Source organism: Marmota flaviventris, chromosome 19 (genome assembly GCF_047511675.1).
Source record: "Marmota flaviventris isolate mMarFla1 chromosome 19, mMarFla1.hap1, whole genome shotgun sequence".
NCBI lineage: Eukaryota > Metazoa > Chordata > Mammalia > Rodentia > Sciuridae > Marmota > Marmota flaviventris.
In genome coordinates this window covers 7,931,398-7,944,611 of record NC_092516.1, presented here as the reverse complement: position 1 = coordinate 7,944,611, position 13,214 = coordinate 7,931,398, and the positions used below count along the sequence as shown (strand labels likewise).

General features: G+C 51.2%; 2 protein-coding genes across 8 annotated transcripts in view; one reads left to right on the top strand and one right to left on the bottom strand.

Moving 5' to 3' along the window:
- The first annotated feature begins 48 nt into the window (after window positions 1-48).
- Window positions 49-10,631, top strand: Gnptg (N-acetylglucosamine-1-phosphate transferase subunit gamma). Of its 4 annotated transcripts, XM_027940958.3 has the most exons (11): window positions 49-154; window positions 225-282; window positions 356-423; window positions 9,169-9,223; window positions 9,294-9,377; window positions 9,454-9,547; window positions 9,620-9,734; window positions 9,806-9,888; window positions 9,958-10,089; window positions 10,167-10,248; window positions 10,332-10,631. In XM_027940958.3, the coding sequence occupies exons 1-11, from the start codon at window positions 88-90 to the stop codon at window positions 10,427-10,429; spliced, it is 936 nt and encodes a 311-aa protein (XP_027796759.1). In that variant the 5' UTR covers window positions 49-87; the 3' UTR covers window positions 10,430-10,631. The 4 variants fall into 4 exon arrangements, with proteins under 4 accessions (XP_027796759.1, XP_027796760.1, XP_027796758.1 ...); XM_027940959.3 differs by having other exon boundaries at window positions 9,806-10,081; XM_027940957.3 differs by having other exon boundaries at window positions 9,806-10,089.
- The window catches only part of Unkl (unk like zinc finger), a 38,956-nt gene continuing 36,350 nt past the window's right edge, over window positions 10,609-13,214 (bottom strand). For all 4 annotated transcript variants that reach the window (XM_027940955.2, XM_071605422.1, XM_071605423.1 and 1 more), the window contains one exon: window positions 10,609-13,137. In XM_027940955.2, the coding sequence (XP_027796756.1) occupies window positions 12,982-13,137 (156 nt within the window). In that variant the 3' untranslated portion in view covers window positions 10,609-12,981. The remainder of the gene's footprint in view (window positions 13,138-13,214) is intronic.

The window sequence follows — 13,214 nt, the reverse complement described above, 5'->3', positions numbered from 1 at the left end:
GCCGATTCGATCCGGTCGCTCTGGCGACGCCACTTCCGGCCCCGCCCCCACGCGGGCCGCCGGTGTCATGTGACGCGCGGCGGAGCCATGGCGGCCGGGCTGGCCGGCGTGCTGCTGCTTCTGCTGCTGTTGTTCCTCAGGCTCGCGGCGCGCGGTCAGTGGTCCTCCGTCCCCGGCGGCCGAGCGCCCCGCCCCGCGCCCGCTCACTGCCTCCCTCCCCGCAGGGCCCGCGCCAGCGGCTGCGGCCAAGATGAAGGTGGTGGAGGAGCCCAACGCCTTCGGGTGAGCGCCCGGCGGGCGAGCGGGCGAGCGGTGCGGGCGCGCGGCGGGCGGCCCTGACCTGCTGTCCCCCTAGGCTCAACAACCCGTTCCTGCCCCAGACCAACCGCCTGCAGCCCAAGCGGGAGCCGTCGCCGCTCTCTGGTGAGTGCGTGGCGACGGGCGGCCTCGGACGCGGGCTCTGCGTCCGCTGGTCCAGAGCGTTCTCGCGCGGGGTTCGGTTCCCCGCTGGCCTCGTCCTTCCCCTCCCTTCCCTGGAGGCGGCGCTGTTAGCGCTTTGGTGTGTGTCTTTCCACAGGCGTCCCCGAGCCTTCATTCCGATAGTGCACACGTACAAAACGTGTAGTAAGGTTTTGCGATCTCTGCTCTTTCTAAAATCTTTTAACAGTAGTACTATAGAAGTATTTGGCTGATGTGTCGTTGTCGCCGTTACTCACTGTATGTCTTCATGGTGATGGGTTTAAGTTTTCTTTTCACTTGCTGTTTGGGTAGTCTAAACCTTGGTAGGCTTGCAGGAATTCAGGTGGTTTACATTTTTGATCGTTAGAAATAGTCTCACGCAGAACTTCCTTGTAGTTCTCAGGACAGTGCTGCCTGTGACAGTGAGGACACCTCACTTGCCTTCTGTTCAACTCCACAAGGCCAAGCCTTCAAGCCAGTTGGGTACTGAAACCCTGGGCTGTTCTGATGGCCTCCCTGTACACTCCTCATTCTTCTCCAGGGGTCTGCTGGGAGAAAACACAGAAACCCAAGGATTTGTTGTTGAACACCTGTGTGTGTCAGGACCTGTGCTGGGATAGCAGAAGTAAACAGCACATACCAGTGCTTGTTCTCATGGAGCTGGCCTTGCAAGTAGGGTGCAGGATGGGCAGTAGACAGGAAGTAAGAAAGACTGTATAGAATGGGCATGGAAAATGCCATGTGGGTGGGGAGCAGTGTCTTAATCAGCGTTTTCGTCACTGTAACCAAAATGCCCTACAAGAACAACTTAGAGTAGAGACAACTTATTTGGGGGCTCATGGCTCCAGAGATCTTAGTCCATACATGGCTGACTCTAGCACTGTGGACCCTGGTGAGGTAGGACATGATGGGGGAAGTACCCAGTGGAAGAAAGCTGCTTAGCTAAGGTGAGGTCAGGAAGCAGAAGCAAGGTTGAAGAAAGATGCACCCTTCCAGGACAGGCCCCCAGGGGATTGAACTCAGGGCCTTGGGTGCTAGGCAAGAGCTACATTCGCAGCTTTATTTTAACCACTTTTAAGTGAGCAGATTCAGCAGCATTAGGTCCATCAGGTTGCTGTGTAGCCATAACCACCTCCGTCTCCAGGACTTTCTCATACTCCCAGCCAGAAACTGCCCATCAAACACTAACTCCCCACCTAGGCCTGGCAGTCATTCTGCTGTCTCTGAATTTGATCACTGTAGGTACCTTGTGAGTGGTGGCATACCTGTAATTTGTGTCCTTTTGTGTCTGACATATTGCATTCAGCATCATGTTCTCAAGGTTTATATTTTTAATTTTTCTATTTTTTTTTTTTTTGGTGCTGGGGAGAGAACCCAGGGCCTTACACATGCTAAATACATGCTCTACCACTGAGTTACATCCCCAGCCCCTTTTTTATTTGTAGATGGAATTATATTGAGCTGACCAGGCTGGCCACAGACTTGGGATCCTGCTGCCTCAGTCTCCCTTGTAATTGACATTAGAGGCATGTGTCACTGTGCACAGCTTGGTTTGCAAATCTTTTCCCCTGTTCTGTGGATTACCTTATATTTGGTTGTGGGGTGTTTTTATTTGTTTTGGTACTGAGGATGGAACCCAGAGACCCACTTATTCTAGCATAGAACTCTATCACTGAGCTACAGCCCCAGCATGGATTGCTTTTTTTCTCTGCTGAGTCTTTTGCTGCCTTCTCCCTTTCTAACACGCCATTGTATACCGTAATTTTTCCCATGTTTCCAGCGGATGGCCTTTGGGGTTTGCGTGTAGACTGGTGCTGCAGGTTCTGCTGTAGTGGGGCTTGGTCTGTGCAGCTGCCTAGGTGTGCTCCAGAAGATGTTCTGGAGGCAAATTGCTGGCCCAAGAGTGCCTTCATGGAGCTTTTGCCGTGGATACACTGCCCTCCACAGAAGCTGTGCCATGCCTCTAAAAGAGAGTGGCAACACTGTACTCCACCTATACAACTCCTGGCCACAGGTTTGCCAGACAGCAGCCAGAAGCACCATGGCTCTGTGTGCATGTGCAGACATGTGCGCACAGTCATTCCATTTTGTTCTACTTGAGTTTCCATTAATTTGGTGTTTTCTGGGAATTCTGTGTTAGGGACTGTGCCACTTCATTTGGATGTAAGTTACATAATTTTTCCTAGTTTATCAATCTTTTCATTTTGTTATGTGGTGTCCTTTTTCCAGAATAGATTTTTCTGTAGCTGTGTAGTCAGATGTGTGCACTTTAATTTTTTCTTGCATTGACATTCCTTCAACATATGCCAGGTGTGTGTGTTTTAATTGTTTTCTCTTTGACTATAAACCTAGAGCCAGTGCATTGGCAACATGGCACCCCACATACCCCCTTATGACTGAGGGAGGCATTATCTTTTTTTTTTTTTAATATTTATTTTAGTTATAGGCAGACACAATACCTTTATTTTATTTTTATGTGGTGCTGAGGATTGAACCCAGTGCCTCATGCATGCTAGGCGAGAGCTCTACCTCTGAACCACAACTTCAGCCCAAGGAAGGAGAGAATTAGGCTGAAACGGAAATACATGTGGTGGTCATTGCTGGTGGGCTTGGAGGTCTCAGAAGGAAAGCAGCAGGATATACTGAGGAGGAAGGGGAACCGGGAGCACAGGGGCCGGGGTCGCTACCAACTTTAGGAGCCTTGTGCCCCAGCTCAGCAACAAGATGGGCAGGGGCTGTTGAGGGGATGATCTGGAGCTGCTGTGGTGTGGAGAGGTAGATGGGGCACAGCAGATGTGCATGACACCAAGGAATTTGCCTTGGTTTGGTGTTGGTGGGCAGGAGTGGGGGCTAGGAAAGATTAGGTGTTGGCAGGGCCTGACCTTGGATCTGGGGAGGGGGCAAGGCAGAAGCAAGTGGCTGGGAGGATGGCTGAAGGAGCCTTAGAAGTGGGGTCTCTCACTAGGATGGGGTGCCCAAGGCTGGGGGCCAGGCCATGAGCTTGGTTTTGCTCAGGGTGGGGGATATTCACGAAGGAGTTGTGAGTGGGTCCAGTGGGCAGAGTTGTTCAGGAATCCTCAGTGGGTAGGTGGTGGATGTGGGGGGAAGTCCCAGCTATGGTTCTTGGAAGGGGGCTGTGAAGAGGAGGAGGAGATGGGTGCTCAGGTATGGGCAACCAGGTGTCAGCCAGGCCTGGTGCACTTGGAGGCATCTTCAGACCGTTCATGCTGTGCACAAGAAAGTGCCCACTCCCTCGCAGCTCCACTGGTCTGACGAGCACCTTATGTTCTAGATGCCGGGGATACTGCTGCTGTGGACATAGTGTGCTGCCGTCCCAGCCTCTGCTTCCAGCCCCACCACAGTGGATGTGCTGAATTCTGTGGTGACTGTTCAGCTTTCTGAAAGACTGCCAAATTTTTCAGCAGTTCCCCCATGCAGCTCAGATGCCAGTTTCTCCACATGCTCACCAGCATTTGCTGCTAGCCGTCTTAACCCCAAAGTAGTTTCCCATTGGGGTGGGTTTTTGGTACTGGGAATTGAACCCAGAGGTGCTCTACCACTGAGCTACATCTCCAGCTCCTTTTTTGAGCAAGGTCTTGCTAAGTTGTCAAGGTTGGCCTAGAACCTGGCTCCTCCTGCCTCAGCCTCCAGAGTGGGTGGTTAGAGAGGTTGCACATCCGCCTGGGTTTTAGTGGTGAGCACCTTCTCATGTGCCTGTGGGTAGTGTGTGTGGCTCCATCAGAGAAGTGGCTCTCCAGTCCTTGCTGGTCTTTAAATTGCTGGGTTTTTTGTTGTTATTCTTCATGTCAAGCTCTTGTCAGGTGGTTTGCAGGTGTCCCCTCCCACTCCATGGCTGGCCCTTCACGTTTCCTCATACCCTTCCGGTTGGGGCTGGTCAGAGCCCAGAGCCTAGCATGTGCCTGGTGCACTTCCGGATGGGCCCCTGATGCCCGCTTCTCAGGTCTGTTGGCCTGACTCTGCTGCTGTTATCTGCTTTCAGTGCCACGTCCAGGAAGTCCCTGTCGAGCGTCCCCATCTTCTTCCAGGAGCGTAGTTTTAACCTCGTGGATCCGTCTAGAGCTAGTGTCTATAGATCAGTGCATGGACATCTACCTTCCTTGTGTGCCTCAGAGGGCTTGTCCTTCCAGCTGAGTGGCCTTGGCCCCTTGTCAGACGATTTGGCTATATGTCCAGGTCCCTTTCTGGGTTACCTGTTCCACACTGTCATATATATGGTTTATATAAACTTTATATATATATACACACACACACATACGTATTTAGTTATACACAGGCACAATCCTTATTTTGTTAACTTATTTTTATGTGGTGCTGAGGATCAAACCCAGAGCCTCGCATGTGCTAGGTGAGTGCTCTGCTACTGAGCCATAGCCTCTCCACACTGTCTTGATGTCACTTAGGGGGAGGTCTTCCAACTTGGTTTTTCTTTCAAGAATTTTTTTTTTTAAGATTCTGTATGAATTTTAGAATGGATATTTCTGCAAAGAAGTCATTAGGATTTTGATAGGAATTACATTAAATCTATATTAAGTTTGAGTAGTGTCATTTTTATTTATTTATTTTTTTAGTTGTACCCAGACACAATACCTATGTTTTACTTATTTTATGTGGTGCGGAGGATGGAACCCAGTGCCTTGCACGTGCTAGGTGAGTGCTCTACCACTGAGCCCCAACCCCAGTAGTGTCATTTTAGAAACATTAAATCAGGCCAGGTAGAGTTCCTGAGGCAGGAGGATGGTGAGTTAAAAGTCATCCCTCAGCAATTTAGCAAGACCCTGTCTCTAAATAAAGTATAAAAAAGGTCTGGGCAGCTGGGGCTGGGGCTCAGTGGTGGAGAGCTCACCTAGCATGCATGAGGCTGGGGGTTCCATCCTCAGCACCACATAAAAATAAAAATGTGTCCACTTAAAACTAAAAAATAGCTCAGGAGTAGAGCACCAGTGTTTTCCATGCATGTCTTTAGTTTCTTTTAGCAACATTTTGCAATTTTGGGTGTACTTTTTTTTCCCCCTCCCCTCCTGGAGGGGATTATTTCTGAATCCCTCCCCTGAATGTTTTGATGCTGTTATAAATGGACTTGGATGGCTCAGTGCAGTTTTGGTTGGGGTTTTTGTGCAGTATTGGGATTAAGCCCAGGCATGCTCCACCATCAAGCTGTATCCCCAGCCCCTTTTTATTTTGAGACAGGGCATCTCTAAATTGTGCAGCCTGGACTCAAACTTGCCTCCTCCTGACTCAGCCTGTGAGCAGCTGGGAATACAGATGAATACCATTAGGCTGGCTGGGCAAGTTTTGCTGGCACCTAAGGTTTCTTCCTGGAAGCTGTGGCATCTGCAAGCAGGAGACTTCACCCCTGTCCTCCCTCCACTCAGCTGCTCTGCTAGGGAGCACCATGGTAGGGCAGTGCTCAGGGCTCCTCATTCTGCTCCTGGTCTTAAGGAGCTTTCAGCCCTTCACCCTGAAGTCAGCTGGGGTGTGTGTCCCCGTCTTTCTCAGGAAGTTCCTTCCATTACCCCTGTATTTTCAATTGGGAAAGCATATTAGATTTTGTTAAGTACTTTCACTGTATCAATTTAAGTCAAGGTTTCCCTTCACTCTGTTAAATGTGGTATGTTACACTGATTTTCCCCTTGTTGAGGGGAAGGTGACTTCACCGTGTATAATCCTTTAACATACTGGATTCAGTTTGCCAGTGTCTTGTGTGGTGCTGAGGCATGACAAACCCAGCTGCACACGCGAGGCACATGCTCTACCACTGACTTACATAGTTTTGAGACAGGTCTTGTTGTCTTGTCCAGTTGGCCCCAGTCTCCTACCTTAGCCTCCCACATGGCTCAGACTACAGATGTGAGCCACTCTACCTGGCTGGTTTCCTAGGCCCCCCACACCCCCTAGGTTTTAGCGTAAGCATACATTCAACATGTTGTTTTGCAGTTTGACATTTGGCATGATGTCTGCTCTGGCTGGAAATACAGGCCGTGCAGAGGGGTTAGGAAGTGTTTTAGAAGTCTGGTCACCTATCTCCTTACCAGCCAGGGTGTCCCCAGTGCAGTCCCCTGGGTTGGTGTATGCTGCTGTGTTACTGTCTAGAGTATCCTCTCACACAACCCTGTTCTGTTTGTGCATTTGGTAGCATAGCTCAACTTCCACTTCTGGTTTGAAGGATTTGAGGCTTCCCTTTGTTTCATTCTAGCTAAAGCTTTGTCAATTTTGTTGACTTTTTCCAAAAGAACTAACTTTTGGTTTATTTTTTTGTATTTCACTTAGCTCTGCTTTGATCTTTATTATTTCCTTCCCTCTGCTTCCTGAGGATTTAATTTGCTTTTCTTTTTCGAATTGCTCTAGGCACGTGAAGTCAGTATGAGGGGTTTTTGTTTTGTTTTTGGTACCAGGGATTGAACCCAGGGTGTGCTCAGCCACTGAGCCACATCCCCAGCCCTTTCCTATCTTTATTTAGAGACAGGGTCTCACTGAGTTGCTAAGGCTGGCTTTGAACTTGCAATCCTCCTGCGCCACTGGGATCATAGGCCTGTGCCAACGTGCCTGGCTCACTTTGCTTTCTGGCCGAAGCTCTGCAGTTGTCTCTGTCTTACTACTTCTGCTGCATCCCATAGGTGCCTCCTGTAGGTTCTGGTATCTTTTTCTCATCTTCTGTGACCCACTGCATAATAATGTGCCGACGGTTTTCAGTGGGGATAGCAAAGTGGTCGAGTGGGTACCTAGCACATCTCAGGCAAACCCGGCACTGCAGAGGAAGCAGCGTTGACTGTCCAGCCTTCTGCTCTTGATTTCTAGTTGCAGTCCAAGTGGAATAGCGCTGGCTTTGTGGTGGGACATGCAGCTTGTTCTTGAAAAACTGTGTGCACACGGCTGAGGTCCACTGGTTCACAGTGTGGTTCACGTCCCTTAGAAGTGGAATATTGCTGGGTGTTGTGCTACATGCCTGTCATCCCTTGGAAGGCTGGGGAAGGAGGATTGCAAATTCAAGGCCAACCTCAACAACTGTCTCAAAATAAGCAAAAGGACTGGGGCTAGGTCACAGCTCCAAGGTCAATGCCCAATACCTCCCTGCAAGAAAAATAAAGGTAGAAGAATGGTGTCTCCAAGCCTGATGGTGGAACTCTGCCTCCCCTTCGTCCCACCAGCCCCAGCGCCACAGCTTGGCGAGCTGACTCTGGGTCCACATGCAGTGTTGTTTAGCAGTTTCTGAGGTAGTCAGTGCAGCCACCCAGCTCCATGTCTTCCCCATCCCTGCACTTTCAATCTATTTGTCTTTGGAGCTAAAAAAGTCTCTTAAGGCATCAAAGCTCCAGAATATATGCTTGACGCCCGAGTTCAATCTTCAGCACCCCCACCAAAAGAGGGTGGACACATTCCTAGATAAGCAGCACCCTGGGGTTTTGTTATTAGTTGACCCACCTTAGCAGAAATGCCACATGGAACCTATTGGCTGAAAGTAGAGGCCCTGGCCAGTAACTGGTGAAGGCTGAAGTCCTCCACTAGAGGTAGGTACACGGGCAAACAGGCCCAGGCTGTCCTCTGTTTTGTATAATTAGAAAACAAATGCATAAAAACTAATTATACGTCTGTGAGCATAAGTCGAGACGTGAGCTGTAACATAGGTGGCTGAGCCGGGCCTGATGGACCTGTGCAAGAGTAGCTCCTGTTTGTAAGTAAAGTTGAGTTGGTGGAGTTGGTGCAAATTCAAGTCAGATTTATAGCCGTGTGTGGTGCACACCCATGATCCCAGTGACTTGGGAAACTGAGGCAAGAGGATTCTAAATTTGAGGTTAGCCTCGGCAGCTTACAAAGATCCTGTGTCAAAATGAAAATAAGTGCTGAGGATATAAGTGCTCAGTGATAGAGCACCTTTGGGTTTAATCCCCAGGGACCAAAACAGTCGATGTGTATGACTCGAGGGTGTTCTATGTAACCTCCATGGTAGTGATAAAACGTGTCGCTATAGGCTAACACAGTGGTGCACACACACATCCCAGCTGCTCTGGAGGCTGAGGCAGGAGGACCACTGGAGCCCAGGAGTGGGAGATCCTGTCTGGCGGGAGAGGCCACTGCTGCAGCACCTAAAAAATGAGGGACAGAAAGCCAGGTGTGCACCTTAGTTGCTTTCTCCTTTTTGGCAGCAACTTCTCGCCAAGATGCAGTTCCTTGTGCACAGAGGGAACCCAGGATGAAGGGGCACACACTACTACTTAGCCACACCCTAGCCCACTCCATTTTCTTCTGGTAGAATTTTCTTTTAGGTGGTCGTTTTCTTGTTTCTTTGTATGCCTCGTGATTTCTGTTGTTGAAAATTGGTCCTTTGAGAAAGCTCTGCCCATCTCTGTGGACTGGTCCTCCTATCTTCCTGAGCCTGCACCTGCCCTTCAAGTCCTGCACACCAAGGCTTGTTTCCCAGTCCTACCTGGTGACTCTTTGGGCAGCCATGGGCGTACGGTCCCTGCTAAGAGTGGCGTTGGGCACAGCACAGCCCTGCTGTCTCTACAGAGACGTGGACATCACAGAGCCTGTGTGGCGGGCTTAATGGTGCTTTTTGTTGGTGGCAACCTGGAGGCTGTCCCTGGCTCTATGGGGAAAGGAGATTGGTGCTTGCTGGTCTCCGTGCCTGTGGCCCCTGGCTTGGTGGGTGTCGGGTCTGTGCTGGACTCACGTAGCCCTCTCCTTCTCCAGGGCCTGCGCATCTCTTCAGACTCTCTGGCAAGTGCTTCAGCCTGGTGGAGTCCACGTGAGTACCGGTAGGCCTGCAGGGGGTGGGTGTTGCAGACCCGAGGATCCCGAACCCCCTCTGCCCCCAGGTACAAGTATGAATTCTGCCCATTCCACAACGTGACCCAGCATGAGCAGACCTTCCGCTGGAACGCCTACAGTGGGATCCTCGGGTGAGCAAGGCAGAGGATGGGGAGGCTCTGCCCTGCCCTGTCCCCACCCCTGCCTCACATGCTCCCTCCTCCCCAGCATCTGGCAGGAGTGGGAGATCACCAACAACACCTTCACAGGCATGTGGATGCGGGACGGTGACTCCTGCCGCTCCCGGAGCCGGCAGAGCAAGGTGGGGCTTGAGCGGGTACCCGGGTAGAGGGCCTAGTCCTCCCTCAGCCACCCACTGAGGTTCCCTCCCCAGGTGGAGCTTACCTGTGGGAAGAGCAACCGACTGGCCCATGTGTCTGAGCCAAGCACCTGCGTCTATGCGTTGACCTTTGAGACCCCCCTTGTCTGCCACCCCCATTCTTTGTTAGGTAGGACTCAGGATGGGGGATGGGCTGGGGCATGGGGACTCAGCTGAGCCTGGCTTCTGTTGGGTTCTCAGTGTACCCGACCCTGCCAGAGGCCCTGCAGCAGCGGTGGGGACAGGTGGAGCAGGAACTGGCTGATGACCTGATCACCCCACAGGTGAGTGAGGCTCAGTGGGGCCCCCTGCTGGCCCCCAATCGGTGCTCCATCTCTTTCCTCCACCTTCAGGGCTATGAGAAATCGCTGAGGGCACTTTTTGAGGATGCTGGCTACTTAAAGGGTCCAGGAGAAAAGGAACCCACCCAGCAAGAAGGAGGGACAACAGGCCTGGGGTTTGAGACCCTGGACAACTGTAAGAAGGTAGAGAGAAAGGGCAGGGTTCCTAGTCTTGGTGTCTCCCACAGGGGTCTCACCTGTCACTGGAACTCTTGTTCCAGGCACACTCAGAACTGTCAAAGGAGATAAAGAGGCTTGCCAGTCTGCTGAGCCAGCACCACATCCCCCACGCCAAGCCCACAGGTCAGCCAGGGCCAGGGCCCCCAGCCCGCCTCAGGTCTGCTGCCCGTGGGGCAAGACCTGACCGCCTGCCTGGTGTCTTGCAGAAACCTCCCACTCTGAGCACCTGGGCCAGCACTCTCCCACAGACGGGGTCTCAGAGCAGCTGAGAGGTGATCCAGGACTGCGTGGGAACACCTCCTGACCTGGGCAGCCACGTGGGCGGGAGGAGACAGTGCAGAGCCTCTGTGTCCTGCAGCAGGCAGGCAGAGCCCTGGAACCCACCTATGCAGGGAAGATGAGGCTCCCCCGAGCCTATCCACCAGGCAGAGGCACCCATGAGGACCTGCTGGCCAGGCATTGTGCTGAGAAACACAGACAAAATAAAGATTCAAAGTTTTAATTAATTCCCATACTGATAAAAATAATTCCATGAGTTCTGTAAACCATTGCATATAGTGTAAAAAAATTTAAACAGATGTTAACAATTTTAAATGGTCCTCTACAAGTAAATGATCACACATTATAAATACGACCTTCTGGGTTAGGATAATCCGACTCAGCACATTCAGCTAAGTGCTGGACACACCACAGGGAGCATCCGCACCCCGCACCACCCCCATGGCTAGTCAGTCAGTGTGGGACACTGATTGAACACTAGAGGGTGACAGACATCAGGAACACCAGCACAGAGTCACCACAGGGCTTCAGCACCCCTAGCCCAGGACCCCACCGCCATCACCTGCCCACGGGACCCTGAGCCTCCCCAACTGCTGTGCTCTTGGGCGCCCAGAACAGATCAGTGGGTAGCATCCTGGGATCCTGCACTGCAGACCCACTCCTGGGCAATTCTTGTTGCATACCTATTTCCAGTGCCCTCCTGATTCCAGAAGAGCCAGTGCACAGAGGCCAGCACCATTGCTGTCCTAGCTGTTGCCTTGTGGCCCCTCACCTCTGCCACCATCCCCACCCCAGAAGCAGCACTGGAGACTCATGAGAACACTGGCCAAATTCCACCGAAAGAGCTGGCCGGAGTAGCTTATTACAGATAAACCATTAAAAACAGCTGAGTTTTAGGTCTATGATTTGAAAATGTTTAGGCTAGACACCAGTAATAAATTTTGTCTTGTTATCTTCAAAAAGACCAAAGGCCCAAAATGGAAACAAGTGCATAAATATTAACAAAAATAAACAGCAAAAACAGTAACACAAAATATATGTAATGTCTAGGTACTGAGCTAACAGGTCATCACTGATAAGAAACAGGAGCGCCACTAACCCACGTCCATAGGTACCTTCTGTAGTGGACTAGCTGTGGGACGTCACGGATTCACTTCCTTTGAAATGACAGAATCTCTCTATCGGTTTGTCTTATATTAGAAATTGCTTTTAAATAGTCTACTGTATTAAATACATTCTAATTTGGTCACTGATAAAAATGTTTACCTAGTCACTTTGCACTTTAGAAAATGCTACTTAAAGTCTTTGGCAAAGCCCTGGGAGGAGGCACCCAGCCCACAGTGCACCTGAAAGATGTCCCTCTGCTCACCCAGGTGAGGTCTGCAAACACGGCAGACTTCTCTTCTCTCCCCAAGCACCTCAGACTGTTCTTAGCAGCATTCCTGCCACAGTCTGAGGCCAGGCTGCCTGGCACCACTGTGGCCCCAGGAGCTGATGAGCAGGGGCAGCATGGCAGAGCTGGGGCCCCGGGCCGCAGAGGCACCTTGCTGGTCACATGGATGAGCTCTAATCACAACTGATGTACGACTCAATTGACTGTCACCAATGCCATCACCCTGGACACCATGCACTGCCACTGCAGTCTCTCGAGTCAGGTCAGCAGGAGTTGTGGGCAGTTGCAGTGTGGGAGGTGCAGGTTTCCCAATTCAGGAAGAACCAGGGTGCCCCAGACATCTGAGAAGCTCCACGGGAACACAGCTGTCTACAGCATGGATCTGAGAGTCCTAACATCCACCCCTTCTGGTGCACACTCCTGAGACCACACTGGCCCTCAGAGCCTCCAGGAGAAGACAAAAACCAAAGGAACCGATTCCTTCACTTGTTGTGCAAGGCACAGGCACTTAAAGGGGCCCGAGTGCTTGGGTCTATTCTGTGCCAGAACAAAGCCAGGTGCACATGCCCTGCACACTTCGGGAAAGAGCTCCTTAGGTAAAGTCGAGAACATCCAAACGCGCATCTCAATAATCACTCTGCTTATAAATACTATGTTTGCACTTGATTTGAAAATGTAAAATCCTAGGTTGGCATTACTACTAGATAAATGTTCATTTCATAAGTAGTTCAGAATATGAAATCTAATATATTCACCACACTATGAGTTGACAGCAACTGATGGGAAAGTTCAAGTTCACAGTACACATAAAGCTTCATGTTATCATATATTAAAAAACATGGACCTAGAAAGCAGCTTATAAGATTTAAAACTAAATTCCTCGGTTTACAAAGTGCTTTGAAGAGACCCCCCAGTGGCCTGGCCACTGCAGTATCAGGACCGTGGCACTGAACCTGGCCTCCATGGTGCTTACCACGGGGACAGGAAGTGGGTTCTGCGGTGCTTTAGGGTTTGGAGAATACCTTGAAGACGCCAGTGGGATGTGGTGGGTGATAAAAGTGCCACAAAGGCCATTGGTAGCAACAGGCATGGACTTGCGTCCTGACGGTGGCACCAGACGTGACTGTGGCACTCTGCAGTCTTTTTGCACCCATGCCCTGGAGGGAATGAGGCCCCACCTCTGGTCACCAGGGAAGGGGCTGACCCTCACAGCAGGGGCACTCAGGCGCACTGGCTGCACACGGCTCGCACAGGACACGGTGCTGGCAGGGCTGTAAGACGGTGCTAGGGGCCTGCTCCTGGCAGGCCACACATTGCTTGGCCTGGAGCTGGAGGATCACCTGTGGAGAAGGAACGGCTGGTTCAGCCTGAGGCCACCTGCCCAGTGGAGCCCAGTGGGCCCAGGGTCTTCCAGGCA